This window comes from Entelurus aequoreus, linkage group LG04 (assembly GCF_033978785.1).
Source record: "Entelurus aequoreus isolate RoL-2023_Sb linkage group LG04, RoL_Eaeq_v1.1, whole genome shotgun sequence".
NCBI lineage: Eukaryota > Metazoa > Chordata > Actinopteri > Syngnathiformes > Syngnathidae > Entelurus > Entelurus aequoreus.
The window spans coordinates 83,424,833-83,446,380 of record NC_084734.1 but is presented as its reverse complement, the minus strand read 5'-3'; the positions used below and the strand labels follow the sequence as shown (position 1 = coordinate 83,446,380).

At 38.6% G+C, this 21,548-nt stretch overlaps 1 protein-coding gene across 2 annotated transcripts in view; it reads right to left on the bottom strand.

Moving 5' to 3' along the window:
• Window positions 1-21,548, bottom strand: part of LOC133649102 (cyclin-J-like) — a 68,440-nt gene that overhangs the window by 32,875 nt on the left and 14,017 nt on the right. For both annotated transcript variants that reach the window (XM_062045894.1, XM_062045893.1), the window contains exon 3: window positions 10,923-11,133. In XM_062045894.1, the coding sequence (XP_061901878.1) occupies window positions 10,923-11,133 (211 nt within the window). The remainder of the gene's footprint in view (window positions 1-10,922; window positions 11,134-21,548) is intronic.

Here is a 21,548-nt window from a genome sequence, read left to right as displayed (position 1 = left end):
CTAACATAACTTTCCACGGCTCATTAGTGTTTATATTGCTGACAACATATCTATTTTCAAAATTTTGCTGTTAATTTATAACTATATATTGTGCTAATCCCTGTTTTATTGCTTTTACTTATTGTATTGTCTTCGGTGCCCCGTGCAAGACTTTGGTCGACTTGGGTTGTTTAAATATGCTATATAAATAAAGTTTAGCTTGATTTGACTTAATAATGTTTGGATGTGTTTGAATAACATCTGCTTTGGTTCTTGTATTTATGTTGATACTCAGAGACAGAAAAAAATCACCATAATGATAAATTGGTTTTGCTTACCGTATTTCCTTGAATTGGCGCAGGGAATATAGTATTCGCACGTCTAGAATTACTGCCGGGTCAAACTCGTTTCTCAAAATAATTAACGCATGCTTGGCCTTATCGCCGGTTTATTATTGAAGCTGGATCAAATTCGTTTCGCAAAATATTAATTTTATTATCGCATGTCTATAATTTTCACCGGGTCAAACTCGTTTCGCAAAATATTTAGCATATGGCTAGAACTTCCACCGGGTCAAATTCGTTACGTCACGAGTGACGCATCTGTCCTCATTTTCAAAATGGAGGAAGCTGCTTTCAGTAGTTTACAATCGCACAAAGGAAAAAAGATAAAGAGCTATTCAGTAGGATTTAAGGTCCAAGCTATTGAATACCGGTACAGTATGCTAAAGAGAACAGTAAGCAGCTATGTTTTATTAATATACCGTAGCTGCGTGTGTGAAATACTGTATAAGTCATTAAATGACTCCCGCCTCCTGGTGGTAGAGGGCGCTGCCGCGCTAGTGATCCTTCTTGTGACTTCCGGTACTGCAGAAGAAGTGAACACGCAGCAAGAGATTTTTTTTTCTTCCTTTTAACAAGGAGGATTACATACCGGTATCTAAAATAAAACAGTTTTCTAAACTGGACTTTCAATCGAAGCAGGAGGTAATAATTAAAGGAATATCTCCATCGAGACAGAGACTTTTAAAACGGAAAAAAGAAAATAATGAAGACTTCTATAAACAAGTTATCGATGCTTTTGGTCAGAAGGAGCTGCAAATGGACTCCATTTATAAGTACAGGTAAGACCATAATAACATTTTTTTTAATTAAATGTGCTTTTCATGATGGTATGCTTACATCACACTCAAAGCGCACGCCTAAATTTTATGGATTCCTTTTGGTAAACGCCGGAGTGAGAAGAGGTTTTAAAATAATTACCGCATGCACGGCCATCCCGCCGGTTTCCGGTAAACGCAGGAGTGACAGGAGGTTTTAAATTAATTAACGCCCCTGCGGCTATTCAAGGAAATACGGTAAATACAAACTACGTAGTGCATTATTTTGAATTTGCTGGATTACATGTAAGCTCATTGTGTACAGACGTTGCATTTTGACATCAACAACTGATTCACAATGTTGCTTGTGGATGTTTTTTTGTCACTCACTGAAATATAGTAACTGAGAGGCAGAGAATACTTCTCTTGTGATTTACAACTGATATTGTTGTCTAGTATGTCTATGTAAAACTGACTAATGAAACCCAAACGTGTTATCTTTACTCTGTTTGAAGTTTGTTTCTACACACCGTAATGTGCAGTCGTTATGTTGCGTATTATAACTGTCTTCTTCAATAAACATTTTGACACTTACTAAACAGGTAGGATTTTATTTTATCATAGAATTTGAAAATGCATTACTTATTTTAGCTTCTGTTTATTTATTTGTATGCTTATTGGTGTAAACTGTCCCCTTCCTCTGGTTTGACGTCTTCGCTTGTGAATTTATGAGTGGCACTAGGACCCTCCATGGAGACAGGCGCATATGATAGCTCCATTAAAAAGTATGCATGCAAGAAGAAACACTTTCCAATCAAATAATCTGGTTATGTCAATCTGATTGATAAAAGTTCAACACACTCTAGTTAAGGCATTTAAAAAAACTGGTTTGAAGCCAATTCATGCAATCATTGGTCATTTAGTGCATGGTATCGGTAGTTATGGTGTTAGTTTATTTAGTATGTGCATACAGTTACAATATGGCACATAACGTATTTCCAGTTTCTCATTACAGCGTGTCTGAAAAGGAGTAGGGAGAAGCAGAAATGGTTTAACCCTAGCCTTTTTCATTTAATAGCAATGTGAACATACTTAGTTTAGTGAGCCAGTCCTGGGACGGGGCAGCCAGTAAAGCAACCCCACGTCCCTGGGGAGGCTTGGATATGAGGGGAGCACTACTTCAAAGCCAGGTTTTTAGCTGATCTTAAACAGGGCAGCAAAGAGGGAGAGAATTGATGGTCTGCAAAATGGAACAAACAGTCAGAAGAAAAAGAAACCCCCCCTCTACCTTTCTGCGCCATTTATTAAAAATAGTTCTGACAAAGCTGGTGCAATTAGACTGTCACTATCAAATAGATTGCATCATATACATTATCCATTTTTCAACTTCTTATTTTTTTCTCTGTATATTGTAAAAAATAATGTGATTTTTTTTTTTAAATATTGAAATATCAAATTGTTTTGCTTGGTCACATATAACACAAAGTTAATAAATATATGGATGCTTCGTTTACATAGCTAAGTCTATATTGACCTATTTTGGATTGGCTTTAGCTTTATACAGTGGACGGTGTGGCGAAGTTGGTAGAGAGGCCGTGCCAGCAATCGGAGGGTTGCTGGTTACTGGGGTTCAATCCCCACCTTCTACCATCCTAGTCACGTCCGTTGTGTCCTTGGGCAAGACACTTCACCCTTGCTCCTGATGGGTGCTGGTAGCGCCTTGCATGGCAGCTCCCGCCATCTGTGTGTGAATGGGTGAATGTGGAAATACTGTCAAAGCACTTTAAGAGTACCTTGAAGGTAGAAAAGCGCTATACAAGTATAACCCATTTATCATTTATTTACCACAATGTAAATGTATTTTGAAATACAAGCTGTCTCATGGCTTTTTGTTATGTTTTAACATAAATTAGAGTTACAAGCCTCTCCACCGCTTGATGGCATAGGGACTGTCAGAATGAACCCTGTAAGATCCAACATCCGATCTCAACTCGCCAGCCACAGCCAATGATTAACACAACCCTGCCCTCCAACCAATGAAGTAAGGAAAGTAAGTGCGAAGGAGAGCGCCGAGAACAATTAAGCCGACGACACCCACAGAATCATAAACAACCCATTAAAAACATGTAGCCGACCCGGCAAAGCTGCCCAAGCGCAGCACTCTCAGTCTGCACCACCACCGAAGCAGAAGCCAGCCTCTGCTCCAGCCACAACGACATCCAAACAGCGGACATTTATCCATAAAAATATGGAGAAGCTGCCTATTATGTGCCCAACAGATTTCAGTTCGTTTTGTCTCCCAACTACAAACTGGACGATCAAGCATTGCCCTTGCTCACTGGGTATTTTTTATTTATGAAAGCACACAGACATACATATCACCATATAACCAGATACGCAAGGGCGTTGCAGCAACACTTTGAATGTGCATGATGTGCCTACCTGAGTGTAGTCTAAAACCAGGTGATAAGTAAACAAACAAGTTACCGTAATTATGATAATGCATCATAGCAGTCATTGACATTCAAATATTAAAGAACACCAATTTTGTAACCTTAATACACATATCCCAAATAGTGTATGTATTTAACACACATTAAAAAAGGTATCATTGGAAAAATGGTGTTTAATATTTGGACATACAACTTAACAATGGCCCTCACACTGGTGTGTGAATATTTGATGGTGGTCAGCAAGGCCGTTGGTGCAAATTGGCAGCCACATTTCCGTCATTCTACCTAAGATGTTCTTGCATGCCCCTATGTGTTTAAATAAAACTTTCGTTATGCGAGTCAAGCATAAAACATATTAGCTGCCTGCCAAAATTAATTTTTCCTTTCTGGTTGTTTGCTCTTCAAATACGCAGGGTGCTTTCTATATAGTACTGTTGTGGAATGCCAGATCTGTTAACAGTGCAAACATTGCATCCTTTTGTCCGTCTTTTTAAATGTGAAATTATTCCTACAGTTTCTGCCCTTTCCTATTGCCTCTTTCCTCTCTTTCCCACTCGTCGCTGTTTTCCTTTTGAACCATTTCTCTCCACTCAGCTATTCGCCGCCCTACAATGATCACGGCAAAGCACTCTCTTGTCGCAGTCATGCAGAAACAATGTCTGCATATTTTAAGTTCCGAGCACTGCGTGGCGGGCGATCCGGAACAATTAATCGAAGCAACAATATAAATCAAAGCTTTTTTCTCATTAAATTTATTAATTTAATCGATTAATCGTTGCAGCTTTAGTGAGAGCCATACCATGATCTACCATGGAGACTGGCATATGCAAGGAAAGCTCACTCGAATGATAGCTCGATTCAATAAAATGCATGCAAGAGGGAACGGCTTACAGATTGCATAATCTAAATGTTTTTTTTTAATTTAACAATCTAATTAGGTTTACACATGTTTTTGAAAGCTGGTTCCAAGCCAATTCATGCAATGATTCTGTTTTTTTAGTGCACGTAAACATACTGAATGAAGGAGACTGTCAAAGAGAGTGGGACCGCGGGAGGCAGTTCAATAATAACTAGGCCAGATTCCAAGGCACCTCAGGACAGATAAAAACCAAAGGAAACTTGGAATCAAACACCCTTTCAAGCCTTCATCAATCATGGCAGAGAGTCCCTGGAGGAGTCGGAAGCAGTGGGGCACAGAGAAAGGCTGCCTAACCCAAGCACATAATCAAAAGATTCTATTAGAGAATGATTAATCTATTACAGAATATATAGAAATAACCTCTGTCCAGGTTGGCTTGACAACACCTCTGTCATTCAAAAATATTTTGTACTCTCTCTAGAGATTGCTTAAAATAAATCATCTTAAAGTCTAATTTTAATTTATCCCATCACACAGACAGACTGAGCGTCTGATTGCGAAGATGGGCAGAGCGTCATTACTCGGTAACACACAAACGCACCCTCCCAAGCGAGTGAGCCCAGCTCCAGACTCCCACTTTTAACGCCATAATTAGTGTAATTACCCATGATGCCAGAAGCTGAATTAATGTACAGAAAACCTTGTAGCCTGTTAACCACCAAACAGAAAGAAAGACTTCCATCCGGCACACAACCTGTATGTGCATGTCCATGTCCCAGCTGGGAGAGAACCATTAAGGGGCCTACTTCACATGAAACACAGGTTTACATTTTCAAAAGAAGAGAAGCATATCGATGATTAAAGTATCATTCTTCCAATGCAAATAAAATGGTGTTTTGTGAACAAAGACAAACAGAATTTAACTGGTAAATCTGAAGAGGAGACACCACTCCGTACAAGACGAGTATTTTTTACTTTCGTAAAACACAAAGCAGAATAAGTTAATAATGTACACCAACAGTCAGTTTGTTATTGCTTTGTTGTATCTTTTTATCACCAAAAACACATTGCCAAAAGCAGAGGAATAATGTCTAAATCAGATTTGGGAAGACTAATCCATGCCTTTGTCTCCAGCAGGTTACAATACAGTATTGGCCTTCTCATTGGGCTCTCTAAACGAGCTGTTAAGCAGCTGCATTGCATCCAAAATGCTGCTGCTCTAGTCCTGACTAGAACCAGGAAATACTATTAGTCCAGTGTTTAGGTCACTGCACTGAATTCCTGTTACTCAGAGAAAATACTTTGAAACAGCTCTGCTTGTGTACAAGTCTCTTCATGGTGTTGTACATCTCTGATATGTTAGAACCATATGAACCATCTCGCGCACTGAGAACCTCAGAATGGTCTCCTGCTGGTGCCCGAAGTCAGAACCAAACATGCTGAGACTGCGTTTCAGTTTTATGCTCCTAAACTAGGGCTGCAACAACTAATTGATTAAAATCGATTCTAAAAATAGTTGGCGATTAATTTAGTCATCGATTCGTTGGATCTATGCTATGCGCATGCGCAGAGGCAATTTTTTTTAATTAAAAAATTTTTTTTTTTTTTATTTATTTATCATAAACCTTTATTTATAAACTGCAACATGTACAAACACCTGAGAAACAATAATCAAAATAAGTATGGTGCCAGTATGCTGTTTTTTTCAATAAAATACTGGAAAGGATAGAAATGTAGTTTGTCTCTTTTATCCGATTATTAATCGATTAATCGAAGTAATAATCGACAGATTAATCGATTATCAAATTAATCGTTAGTTGCAGCCCTATCCTGAACTCTGGAATAGTTTATTTCTAAAGTGAGATTCGGCTTCAATGTTGGCAATGTTCAAATCTAGGCTGAAAACCCTTAATTGTGCAGTTGTATGACAACTGAAAGTATTTTATTACCGCTCTTTGATTTTAATTTGAATTCTAATAGTTTTTATGTTGATTTTATCTTAAGTTTTTAATTTGAATTGTGATTACTTTTATGATTATTTTTGGTTTTGTCTTGTGATTTTCTGTACAGCACTTTGAATTACCTGGTGTACAAATTGTGTTCTATAAATAAACTTGCCTGGCCTATTGTGATTGTAGTTTGCAGTAGTGTAGGAGTGTACTGAAACATAATATCAATAGTTATTTCTAATATTTTGCTTACTGTTTGGCTATGTAAAATTAGCTGTGTAAAATATCAGCTAAATCCACAGTGTAATAGTATCTTTATAAATGTAAATGCATTGTTCAAGTGTCCCTAATAGTTTTGTAAATGAATGAAAATGTGTGACCCACTATTTTCAGCTACTCATTTTTTACAATACATGTAAAAAGGAAACCCTTTTGATCATCGGATTACAGGGGCAACATTCCCACTGAGACAGCAATATGTGACAAGTGTAGCCACAGCTTAGCTCAATGCTATTCACGGTCTACAAACATCATTGCAATTGGGACAATGATGCCAACTATTTAGACCAAGGGTGCCATAAGTGTCTTCCCAAATCTAATGCATATTCATACTGACCTCTTTTAAGCTCACACAATCATTGATGGCTTTATGCCAGGGTTGTACATCGTTTTGTGATGTACGATTCGATACATTTCTAGATACATGGGTGACGAAAAGATTCAAAAACGATATATTTTAAAAACAGTAAGATTTGATATACTGTACATACGATTTGACTCTGCGGTTAACATTTTTTTAAGTAGACAATCTTGTTTACACTACAAAAGAACAAAAATATTCCTGCTTCTGCATGCACTCTTAGATAATAATCTGGACATAGACATCAAACATTCAGACAGACTAAACATGACAGACTATGTCAAACGTCTTCCAAGACAAACTGAACAGTCCAGTTGCAATCAATGTAATGGCCGTGATCTAATCACTGCAGTATTGAGCGTATAATACTTGGAATGGTTACATCAACATTCATGTCGATCCGCCCACCGCTGCACGCTCTTTTTTAGCGGTTAACGCTGGTTAACATGGCTTATTGTATCCTCCTCCGATGTGTAGTGTAGCATGTTTTTCTGTTGTCGTCCTTCAGAGATACTTGTAATGAATGTAGATTATTTGATGCCATGAAGTTGAGGATTGCCGACTTAAAATCAGCTTTGCACTGTGGAGGGACATTAGCCGCTAGCTTGCTAGCAAAGCTGAATCAGTGGACGGCACTATATATTCTCGTCTATAGTAAGTAGGGGTGTAACGGTACGTGTATTTGTATTGAACCGTTTCGGTACGGGGGTTCCGGTTCGGTTCGGAGGTGTACCGAACGAGTTTCCACACGGACATATTAAGTAGCGTAACGCACGTTGTGTAAACAATGCACAAAGAGGCACAGCACACGGCATGCTAGCAGCTAACGGGCTACGATAGACTGACCATACGTCCTCTTTTCACCGGACATGCCCTCTTTTGCGGAGCTGTCAGGGCGGAGTTTCTTAAATGCCTCAAATATCCAGCATTTTGAGTTAGGGTTGCGTGTATTTTCAATGTACGTTCAGGGTTAAGAAGGGGTTAAAAACAAAACAAATTGTGCACGCAGCAGCATTGGTGAGGGAGGGGCAGAGACAGAGAGAGCGAGAGAGTTATAATAAACGCGCATCCGTCGCCAGGCTCCGCTTTTTATCCATAGATTTATCAGATTTAATTTTTTATTATCTATAGCAGGGGTGTCAAAAGTGTGCCCCGGAGGCCATTTGCGGCCCACAGCTAATGTTTTAAAGGCCCACGGCACATTCTAAAAATACTATTAAAATAAACAAAAACATAACAAAAGTGAAATAAAAAAGCCTAAAGGTTAAATGTAATTTAGAAAAAGTTGCAATGTTGACTAATAAAACACAGCTGGGTTTTTTTCTTTCAAACTGTCATTGCTCAAAACATAATATTGAATCAAAATCAATGTTATTATGAATTATTGACCTATCCAAGGTTCCGATTACTTCACATCAAATATTCCACTAAGAAAAATATTTTTGGTGGAAGATTTGGTAAATAAATAACCCCAAAATTTACATTTTGTTGTTTTCTTACTGTACCGAAAATGAACCGAACCGTGACCTCTAAACCGAGGTACATACCAAACCGAAATTTTTGTGTACCGTTAACCCCTAATAGTAAGTTAAGCTAACCGTGCATGCGCACAAATCATTTTGCAGACATTCCTGGCTCTCGCTTTTATTAAAGAAAACTGTTAATCGATTTTTAGTCGAGCGCGATACCCGGTTTGTGTTTTTACACTCGATTAACCTAAAAATAAATAGCTGATTTCGATTGCAGTGGCTGTTACCAAAACAAAACACTTTGCACGGACCGGATGAAAAGAAGGCTTTGATTTGATTTAGTTATGTGTACATACACAAGCATGCTCGTGACGCATGGCTGCGAGTCACGATGCATGCCCACAAGGCATGTTCGCGATGAATGTGCACTCAAAAGGAGAAATCTTCACGTACGAGAGGATTAAAAAAAACGACACAATGGCCATCGAATAAAGTTTAAACAGGTGAGCGAGACCAAAAATCACTCCAAACACTGCCCATGCACTGTGATTAGAGATGTCCGATAATGGCTTTTTTGCCGATATTGTCCAACTCTTAATTACCGATTCCGATATCAACCGATACCGATATATACAGTCGTGGAATTAACACACTATTATGCCTAATTTTGTTGTGATAGCGGGGGGTGTATATTGTAGCGTCCCGGAAGAGTTAGTGCTGCAAGGGGTTCTGGGTATTTGTTCTGTTGTGTTACGGTGCAGATGTTCTCCCGAAATGTGTTTGTCATTCTTGGTTGGTGTGGGTTCACAGTGTGGCGCATATTTGTAACAGTGTTAAAGTTGTTTATACGGACACCCTCAGTGTGACCTGTATGGCTGTTGACCAAGTATGCTTTACATTCACTTGTGTGTGAAAAGCCGTAGATATTGTGATTGGGCCGGCACGCAAAGGAAGTGCCTTTAAGGTTTATTGGCGCCCTGTACTTCTCCCTACGTCCATGTACACAGCGGCGTTTTAAACAGTCATGAATCTTACTTTTTGAAACAGATACCGATAATTTTGAAACCGATGCCGATAATTTCCGATATTACATTTTAAAGCATTTATCGGCCGATAATTTCGGCAGTCCGATATTATCGGACATCCCTAACTGTGATGTTGTTTCTACGAGTTCAAAGTAATAACAGTCAATATGTAAGCTCTTTTTCTGGGTGTCTTATTTTGTTAGCGCAGTCAGACAGGATGTAACACAAGACTACCTGCGGTAGTCCGGTGGGGAGGAGGGAATAATCTACCGTATTTTTGACACTATGGAGCGCCCTGGGATATAAACCGCACCCACTAAATTTTTGAAGAAAGAAATATTTCTCCATACAGCGGCCGCACCGGACTATAAGCCGCAGATATATACGTTATGAAATTAGTTGGTTACACAAATATTTTGTAAATCTTTATTTACATTCTTTAACTGTTTCCAAACAGTGCCTGTAACACGGCAGTAAAACGGCTGATCAAACGCAACAGAAGTCATCGCCATGGACCCACTCGCTGCAGAAGCTAGCTCTCCAATTAGCTAAACAGAGTCAATAAATCCACAGTGACATTTTGGTGAATTTACTGAGGAATTTGTGAAACTGAAACAATACAATAAGAATGCAATTGTAAGATAATAATACTAACACAGACACTGGTAGACGTGTTACCATATTAGCTAATGCTAACAACGCTAGCTTCAATGCATTACGCATACAAATATGCATGTAAAATATGCATGTAGGCACAGACACCACACATGGGACGGTTTAATAAGTATGACTTCTTTTAGTGAAATTGTGAAAATTACAAACGTTGCTTGGAATGATGAATAAAGAATCATTTCGAGCAGAAACACTACGGTTGGTTTTAGTTTCAGTTTAAGGCCAAACCGGAAGTACATTTTTAACTTGCAGCACCTGCAGTAAACAAACTCGTCCAAAAGATGGCGCCATTGCACAAACAACTTGGTTTAACGAAAATTATTGAACAAAAAATGTGGCAATTAAAAAATATATATAAATTAGTCGCACCATTTTATAAGCCACAGGGTACGAAGTGTAGGAAAAAAGTAGCGGCTTATAGTCCGGAATTTACACCATATCATGCCTTGTGAGTTGATATTGCTAAAGATGAGAAGATACTGATCCAAAATCGATCATTTAACTCAGTCCTATTCACAACAACACAACTTTTCTTCTCCGAGTATATCCTTGATAACATGATGTCTTTTCCCACATATTACAATTGTATTCCCATGTCCATTTATCCATCCATTTGCTACCGCTTGTCCCTTTTTGGGGTCACGGGGGTGCTGGAGCCTATCTCAGCTGCATTCGGGCGGCAGGCGAGGTACACCCTGGACAAGTCGCCACCTCATTGTAGGGTCATTACAACTTTATTATCGAAATTTACACATGAAAGACTACAATTCCACTTACTTGCTAATAGCAGACAGGACAGGGCGATGACATAGAGCTGCTTAATGGCCACATCGTAGTGGTCCATGAAGAGGTCGAGTAGGTAGACGGCGAGGTGGCGTGCTGTGGGACATAGCTGGTAGCGATTGCTCAGGATGGCCAACAAGTCTGCAAAGTAGCGACGCATGCCAATCTGCGGCGAATGTGCTCGGTAGACTGGTAACTTTAACTCCTGCGGAAGATAGGGAGAGAACATGTAAATGTCTTAGGGGGTGAAAGGAAAAGGTGGGCAGAAAAAGACATGGGGGTAGTAAACTACAAACCCCGTTTCCATATGAGTTGGGAAATTGTGTTAGATGTAAATATAAACGGAATACAATGATTTGCAAATCATTTTCAACCCATATTCAGTTGAATATGCTACAAAGACAACATATTTGATGTTCAAACTGATAAAAACTTTTTTTTTTTTGCAAATAATCATTAACTTTAGAATTTGATGGCAGCAACACGTGACAAAGAAGTTGGGAAAGGTGACAATAAATACTGATAAAGTTGAGGAATGCTCATCAAACACTTATTTGGAACATCCCACAGGTGAACAGACAAATTGGGAACAGGTGGGTGCCATGATTGGGTATAAAAGTAGATTCCATGAAATGCTCAGTCATTCAGAAAAAGGATGGGACGAGGGTCTCCACTTTGTCAACAAATGCGAGAGCAAATTGTTGAACAGTTTAAGAAAAACCTTTCTCAACCAGCTATTGCAAGGAATTTAGGGATTTCACCATCTACGCTCCGTAATATCATCAAAGGGTTCAGAGAATCTGGAGAAATCACTGCACGTAAGCAGCTAAGCCCGTGACCTTCCATCCCTCAGGCTGTACTGCATCAACAAGCGACATCAGTATGTAAAGGATATCACCACATGGGCTCAGAAACACTTCAGAAACCCACTGTCAGTAACTACAGTTGGTCGCTACATCTGTAAGTGCAAGTTAAAACTCTCCTATGCAAGGCGAAAACCGTTTATCAACAACACCCAGAAACGCCGTCGGCTTCGCTGGGCCTGAGCTCATCTATGATGGACTGATACAAAGTGGAAAAGTGTTCTGTGGTCTGACGAGTCCACATTTCAAATTGTTTTTGGAAACTGTGGACGTCGTGTCCTCCGGACCAAAGAGGAAAAGAACCATCCGGATTGTTATAGGTGCAAAGTGTAAAAGCCAGCATGTGTGATGGTATGGGGGTGTATTAGTGCCCAAGACATGGGTAACTTACACATCTGTGAAGGCGCCATTAATGTTGAAAGGTACATACAGGTTTTGGAGCAACATATGTTGCCATCCAAGCAACGTTACCATGGACGCCCCTGCTTATTTCAGCAAGACAATGTCAAGCCACGTGTTACATCAATGTGGCTTCATAATAAAAGAGTGCGGGTACTAGACTGGCCTGCCTGTAGTCCAGACCTGTCTCCCAATGAAAATGTGTGGCGCATTATGAAGCCTAAAATAGCACAACGGAGACTCCCGGACTGTTGAACAACTTAAGCTGTACATCAAGCAAGAATGGGAAAGAATTCCACCTGAGAGGCTTCAAAAATGTGTCTCCTCAGTTCCCAAACGTTTACTGAGTGTTGTTAAAAGGAAAGGCCATGTAACACAGTGGTGAACATGCCCTTTCCCAACTACTTTGGCACGTGTTGCAGCCATGAAATTCTAAGTTAATTATTATTTCCAAAAAATAAAATAAAGTTTATGAGTTTGAACATCAAATATCTTGTCTTTGTAGCATATTCAACTGAATATGGGTTGAAAAGGATTTGCAAATCATTGTATTCCGTTTATATTTACATCTAACACAATTTCCCAACTCATATGGAAACGGGGTTTGTATATACATAATAGTGAACCGCACACATCCCCCACTGACAGGTTTTAAGTGCCGTCAGAAGATCTGCAGTGGTGTTAAAGCATCCACATCGGGAAATAAAACTGAACTTTTATCACATCTTGATAATGGTGTCACCTCATTTCAATCTCATTTATTTCTCCTTCACTGCAGATAGGAGGAGCTAATTTGGGTCACTGAAGAGAGTCGGTTTGGGTGTGTGGCGGGTTAGGGGGGCATAGTTCCTCTCAGTAGAGATGGAGTAGATAGGATTAGGTTTCACCCATCGCGCATCCCCTATTCATGTTATATTAGCTGCATGTGTTTTCAAAGTGGAAGGAAGTTACTCTGGAGAATTAGCATTGAATCAGCCCGGGGTGACTCCCCAATCAACCACAGAAGAAAATGAGAGGTTCCAGTTTCAATATCTTCCCCAGATTTACAAAAGGCACATTTTGCTTTGCGCAAACTCACAGAGGAACATTGCGTTTAAGCTGCTTATGGTGGAAAATATTTGCGCTTTGAGAAATGTTTAGCTCCCCGAGAAACAGTAAAAACAAAGGCTTTGGGTTTATGAGGTGAGATTATTGGGTGAGATGTCGATCCGATTTGAAAATACTGGAAGTTTTTACCGTGAAAACAAAATAAAAAACAATCAAATCACATTAGGGATGTTGCATATGAGCTGCATTAAGCCAAAAATTAAACTACGACATTTTTAGTACATAAAAAGCAGAATAACACATACTTTTTTCTTTAAATCTTTTGAGCCGAAGCAAAAACAACACATATCAGGTTGACACTTCAATGGAATTCAAAATAAACAGACTCCCTCCTCCTCTCCAAATCCACATAAAGCGACTCGACCCCCGGTGCCACAATCAACCATACTACCCAGCCCGCCTCAAACTCTCCTCCCACTGCTTCAGCCCCTGCCTCCAGTCCATCTGTCTGTCTGGGGGTACAAGGGCCACAGGAGATCTGTGCTGGGTGTGAATGGGGGCTCTCGAGAGTTGGGGAGTGGAGACGAGATGTCTTTGTGGGGGACCTGCGCCGTAATTAAGAATTCCACAGCTGCCTCTGGCTGATTTGCATGTCTGATAATTTGCTACACAGCACAGCAGCGCTATCTCCCACATCAGGGCATTAGCGCCACGGAAAACGTCATTAAAGCTGGATGAGACCTTGGGGGAATGAGCGCCATGCAGGAAACCTGATCACAGCGTGAAGGCCTTTTAATGCAAAGCTATGCTCTTAATTCCACTGTTGTTTATGTGCTTCTTCATTGTGCCTGTTCTAGAAATGACACATTATAGAGAGATTTGGTCTTTGTAAACATTAACAGTTTGTTTTTTTTGCAAAAATCTGTACTGTTATTAATGGTCACTAAAGACTTGGGGTGTCAAATTGCGTTAATTACGATTAATTACTTAGTCATATTTCACGCTTCATGTTTTTTTAATTGCGGTAATCTAACATTTAATCTCAAATGTTACCGTTTCTGTATGCCTGCGAGTGGCCTCGCTACTTATTGCGTTTGACAGAGCAACAACAGTACTGCCAAGCGACACAAAGATAGTATGTAGTCACGGAAAAAGAGGTCCTACTCTGTCACGAAACTTGGCCTGTAATGCTAACGACTTTAAATAGTGGGGATAAGATGAATAATATCTAACAAATAGTGTGAAATATTCATAATGAACATAATAAAATGTTTTTATTAAACAAGCTATGGAGAAATGGCATCACTTGCATGTGTTTTTGACACACATTAAAGGCCTACTGAAAGCCACTACTACCGACCACGCAGTCTGATAGTTTATATATCAATGATGAAATCTTAACATTGCAACACATGCCAATACGGCCAGGTTAACTTATAAAGTGCAATTTTAAATTTCCCGCTAAACTTCCGGTTCAAAACGCCTTTGGAGGATTACGTATGCGCATGACGTCGAGAGATCCACGGAAGTGTTTGGACCATATTGGACACAATACACAGAGCTCTGTTTTCTTTGACAAAATTCCACAGTATTCTGGACATCTGTGTTGGTGAATCTTTTGCAATTTGTTTAATGAACAATGGAGACTGCAAAGAAAAACGTAGGTGGGATCGGTGTATGCGGCTGGCTGTAGCAACACAACAAGGAGGACTTTGACTTGGATAGCAGACGCGCTAGCGGCGAACTCACCTTGGCTTCCTACGTCTCCGGGCCGCCGACCGCATCGTCAAACGCTGGAACGCAGGTGAGCACGGGTGTTGATGAGCTGAGGAGGGCTGGCTGGCGTAGGTGGAGCGCTAATGTTTTTATCAAAGCTCTGACGAGGTCCCGTTGTTAAGTTAGCGTCGTTAGCAACAGCATTGCTAGGCTTCGACAGGCATCAAATACACATTAACCGTGTATTTACATGTCCAGTGTTTGGTTCGGTATCTCCTGATAGTAGTATTGTTGATCTTCTGTCTATCCTTCCAGTCAGGGATTTATTTATTTTGTTTCTATCTGCATTTGAGACAGATGCTATCACGTTAGCTCATGCTAAGAGCTTCGTCGATGATGGGTGAAGTCCTTCGTCGCGCCGCCGATCGCTGGAACGCAGGTGAGCACGGCTGTTGATGTAACCGTGTAGTTACATGTACATGGTTTAATAGTATTGTTGATCTTCTGTCTATCCTTCCAGTCAGGGGTTTAATTCTTTTGTTTCTATCTGCATTTGAGAACGATGCTATCACGTTAGCTCAGTAGCTAAGTGTGTCACCGATGTATTGTTGTGGAGATAAAAGTCACTCTGAATGTCCATTTCGCGTGCTCGACTCTCATTTTCAAGAGGATATAGTATCCGAGGTGGTTTGAAATACAAATCCGTGATCCACAATAGAAAAAGGAGAGCGTGTGGAATCCAATGAGCCAGCTTGTACCTAAGTTACAGTCAGAGCGAAAAAAAATACGTCCGGCACTGCCTCTAGTTCTTCACTCTAACGTGCCTCATCCACGAATCGTTCATCCTCGCTCAAATTAATGGGGTAATCGTCACTTTCTCGCTCCTAATATCTCTCGCTCCATTGTAAACAACGGGGAATTGTGAGCAGCACTACCGCTTGTGACGTCACGCTACTTCCGGTAGGGGCAAGGTTTTTTTTTTATCAGCGAGCAAAAGTTGCGAACTTTATCGTCGATTTTCTCTACTAAATCCTTTCAGCAAAAATATGGCAATATCGCGAAATGATCAAGTATGACACATAGAATGGATCTGCTATTCCCGTTTAAATAAAAAAAATTCATTTCAGTAGGCCTTTAAGCTGACTTTATACTATTACAAAACACCTGTGCACCAGTATAGTGATACATTCCATGAACAATGATGTGTACATTATAATTAAAATCAGAGCACAATTCTATGGAGGAGAATGTTAATCACACGTGCGCCCCATAAGTGGAACACTCGCATGTCTGCCATTGGACGAAATGAAACCATAACTCCTGAGTAAATAAGTATATGTTCTGTCGTTAAATAATGTAAAGAGACAACTGGCATTATATCAAACTGATTTTTGATTTTGATTGGACGTGTCATTTTGAAAATGCTTAAACGAAAATGTAAAAGTATGTTGGAGTTCGGGTGTTGATGGAGGGAACAGTGATGAAGTCATCTAAAATAATTTGTGTTAAAAAAGGGGGCAGATAAATATAAGAATATTATTCTTCCATCTGCTCCTTTCTGATCATGGAAATGTATAAGACACAAAAAAACAATGAAACAGTGTCAACTGTACGTGGCTTGTATATATGCATTTTCATGAAAGGAATAAAAAGAAATGATGATGATGATGATGTTTAAGACATGATATAATGTACGTGTAGGAGACGTGTCATTGAGAGTCACGAAAACCAATCAAAGGCTACGTTTTCTCTGATCCATTTTACAAAGTTTAACATGGAAATGTGATGAGTATACACATTTGTTAAATGTATTCTCTTAATCCACTATTGGTAACATATGCGAGCACTGTGATTGATGGGTCTGTTTTAATTATTGTATTATATCTGATCAGGGGATGTTAGGAGTTTGTGAAGCCCTTTGAGGCACTGGTGATTAAGGGTTAGATGAATAAAAGTTGATTGATTGGAAAAGCAAGTTAAACATTGAATGCATTTTGCTCAGAAAATAGTTCTTACTGTTTTTGATGCAATAACTTTAATACTTTATATTAGGGGCGTGGGAAAAAAATCGATTCGAATTCGAATCGCGATTCTCACGTTGTGCGATTCAGAATCGATTCCCATTTTTAAAAAAATCGATTTTATTTTTTTTTTATGTATTTATTTATTTTTATTTTTTTAATTAATCAATCCATCAAGACAATACACAGCAATACCATAACAATGCAATCCAATTCCAAAACCAAACCCGACCCAGCAACACTCAGAACTGCAATAAACAGAGCAATTGAGAGGAGACACAAACACGACACAGAACAAACCAAAAGTAGTGAAACAAAAATGAATATTAACAACAGTATCAATATTAGTTACAATTTCAACATAGCAGTGATTAAAAATCCCTCATTGACATTATCATTAGACATTTATAAAAATAAAAATAAACGAACAATAGTGTCACAGTGGCTTACACTTGCATCGCATGTCATAAGCGTGACAACACACTGTGTCCAATATTTTCACAAAGATAAAATAAGTCATATTTTTGGTTCATTTAATAATTAAAACAAATTTACATTATTCCAATCAGTTGATAAAACATTGTCCTTTACAATTATAAAAGCTTTTTACAAAAATCTACTATGCTTGCCTGTCAGCAGACTGGGGTAGATCCTGCTGAAATCTATGTATTGAATGAATAGAGAATCGTTTTGAGTCGGGAAAAAATCGTTTTTGAATCGAGGATCGTGTTGAATTGAAAAAAAATAAATCGATTTTGAATCGAATCGTGACCCCAAGAACCGATATTGAATCGAATCGTGGGACACCCAAAGATTCACAGCCCTACTTTATATGGACCTGATGTTTTATTTTAGTAAATAAAAAATACTGCATCTGTTCAAGTCTGTTAAAAACAATAAATTACTTCATAAAGCCACTTTTTTATTAAAATACCCATCTTAAGAATGTAATTCATTTAAATTAAATCTGAAATTTAGGGCTTTTATCAGCATTTTAGGTGAGATTAGAACATTTATTACAGATCATAAATAATTACTTGACAGAACTACGAAATACGTCTATTACAATTATGTAAAATCACGACTGTGTTCACAACAAAACCGCTGTTTATCACCCAAATACTATAATTTATATTGAAGTAAGCTCCTCTAAGGCAAGTGACATGTGAATGGAGACTTATAAAACAATTGGTACTTTACTGGACACAGTAAAATGTACACTTTACGGAACAAGTGTCATAAGCAAAAACGCTAGTACATGTGCCATTAATCTTTTGGTTGTACTGTGGATACTATACATATATAGACAATTACTTCTCAAATGTTTCAGGCAACAATGGCATTATCATGTAAACTGACTTCAGAAACAACGCTGCTTGCATTCGTTTAGGATACAACTGCTATGGTGTACTGTAAACAAATGCTGAAAAGGTAAAACCTGTATCTTACCGACTTTTGTTGAAGAATGACTTATTTCATTATCTCACTAAGGGAGGTTAGATATTGTTTGCAGCATCGTTGTTGTTTGTTTCAAAGCAGGCAAGAAGCTTTACACAAAAAACTACTAGCTACTATGATTTTCTTTATGTGTTAAAATGTTGTCTTTTGAAGAAAAATGACACATGAAAGTGACAATAGGTATAATAACGAAGAGCGTATTTATTTTCTTAAAGGATAACTGCATTTTTTTATGGAATGTTGCCTGTCAAGTAGCATGAGGTGGCTAACAATGAAGGTGATGGGATTGGATCTATTCCGCCTAAAAATAAACTTCCAATAGACGTAATGTAGTAACTGGAACATTCACGATAACGTGCAATATTTATGTATTTTGATCATTTTAATCATTGCCGGAACTTTTTTGGGCAACCCATCGATTTCACCGAATGTATCGCTATGTTCTTCATAAAAAACAACAACCACTAATCATTGCAGACTTTGTGAAAGCAAACAATGACTACTTTGGGACAAATGATGATCCAGAACAATAGCTTTTTGAGCCTGAAAGTAAGAAAGATGAGCTACAAGTTTTAGAAGCTGTGTGCTTAGCAGATTTAGCTATAGTAAAACACAAAGCATCAATACAAGCAAGAAATACAAACTGGGAACATAATTTTAAAAATCCCTTACTGTACAATGTCCACTCTTACAGGGATGCCGACAGATGGGCTGTTTATATCTTTCAGCACAAGACTTGTACTCCCCGTTTAGGTGAAAAATTCTTCATAATTCTCACTCATGTAAAAAAAAAATGATGGGAGCTTCTGGCGTGTTTTCCTAGCAATGTTTTTGGGTCTGAGCTGAAATTAAAGTTGACCAACTTCTCGGCTTATGGCCACAACCTTTTACTATACACGTGTGAGGCATGATTTATAATCCAGCACACGCCTTTACCAACTCAAAAGCGATGTAGCACCTTAGTAGGTCAAGAGCTGTAGTACCTTCATGATCAAGGAGCTGTGTTACTAAAAGTAGTTAATGTTAGCTCTTGCAATAACAATATCACCAATACTTGGCCAATATGCAGGCCATGACATGTAAATGGTGCATGGTGGGCGCTTTTTGGAAGATTTTTAGAGGGCTTTATAGGCAGAATTAATTAATCTAATTCGCTACATTGTTAGATGTCTCGACTGGTAATTGTTTTCCTATTTAGAATGCATAAAAATAAAATAAAACATGTGCTCTTGTCACAAATAAAGATTGAGAATGATGGGCAAAATCCCCCAAAAAGTCCAGTTCCCCCTTAATATCGTTTGACAATATTTTTGCAACTTCCTATGTGTCATTTCCAGCTAAAAGATAAACAAATTCAACAATGTTCCACAAATTGTGTACCATCTTAATTAACTCCCTCATGTACTGTATGTCTCAGTGCTGTTGACAGGAGGTGCACAACACTGTCCAGAACACAATCATTTGGCCACAATAAAAAAGCAAATGCAATAAAATCTTTCAATAGTCTTGTGTCATTTTTAAGCAAACACACACATATGGAAACATTTATCTCACAAATAACTGCTCCATGGTCCATTGTTGGTGTGTGTGTAGCTCCTGTGACAGTCACAAAACACACAACGGGTCATCTCTGACATCAGGCTTTATGGCTTTATTTGTGGCTCAGTCTGCATGCAGACATTCAAGCCAGCTGACAGCTCACTCTGAATCACACACTGTGCGCTGAATCGATGTTTGCACCAGTGAATGTTTCATGAACGCCCCTATCACAAGACGATGCCTTCATACTGCACACAATCCCTGCCACAGGATATCTCAAATGGCCATCTGTAATCTTCTCCCTCCGTGTGACGCTAGCACGAGAGCCACAACTGGGAGACGCCAGTCAAGTGACACATCTCTATTGAAGTGGCACAAGGGAAAATATATATGATCATGTTTAAAGTTAATTAAGACATTCACAATTAATGAGCCTTACTTAATCCATGTAATCCCATTGAGATCATTTTAAATAGACTATTGCCCATCCATCCATCCATTATCTAAGTGTTCCATGTAATTATATTTTCTCTCTGGCCTTTAAGATAAAAAAGAAAATGCGTATTGCACATATTTTGTTCCTAACGACAAAAAATATTCCATTGAAAACCACCAAAAATGCATTTTTTTTTACCACACATTTATTTAGAATGTTTATTCTTTGTTACAATTTAAATTTGGACTACTGGCCTTCAAGTTTTCATTTCTATATTTGTACACCAGACATTGCTACTTTTCCCCATCCAAAGCATGCAGCAAAATGTCTTATTTTTAACCATTTTATGCAAGACTATCTTGCTACTAAAATGGTTGAGTTTGTTACGGATGAACGATTACCGTATTTTTCGGACTATAAGTCGCAGTTTTTTTTCATAGTTTGGCCGGGGGTGCGACTTATACTCAGGAGCGACTTATGTGTGAAATTATTAAAACATTACCATAAAATATCAAATAATATTATTTAGCTCATTCACGTAAGAGACTAGACGTATAAGATTTCATGGGATTTAGCGATTAGGAGTGACAGATTGTTTGGTAAATGTATAGCATGTTCTATATGTTATAGTTATTTGAATGACTCTTACCATAATATGTTACGTTAACATACCAGGCAGTTTTTAGTTGGTTATTTATGCCTCATATAACATACACTTATTCAGCCTGTTGTTCACTATTCTTTATTTATTTTAAATTGCCTTTCAAATGTCTATTCTTGGTGTTGGGTTTTATCAAATAAATTTCCCCAAAAAATGCGATTTATACTCCAGTGCGACTTATATATGTTTTTTTCCTTTATTATGCATTTTCAGCCGGTGCGACTTATACTCCGGAGCGACTTATACTCCGAAAAATACGGTAATTGCATTGCAATGTGACAAAACGCCCAAACTAAAAGACAAACAAGTGAATTAGTGAAGTGAAATGAATTATATTTATATAGTGCTTTTTCCCTAGTGACTCAAAGCGCTTTACGCAGTGACACAACACTAGTCCACCCTTCACAATAAAAGCACTGTGTTGACAAGACCGCAATTCAAATTATTTAGTAAGTTTATAATTGTATTGTGACCTGCGAT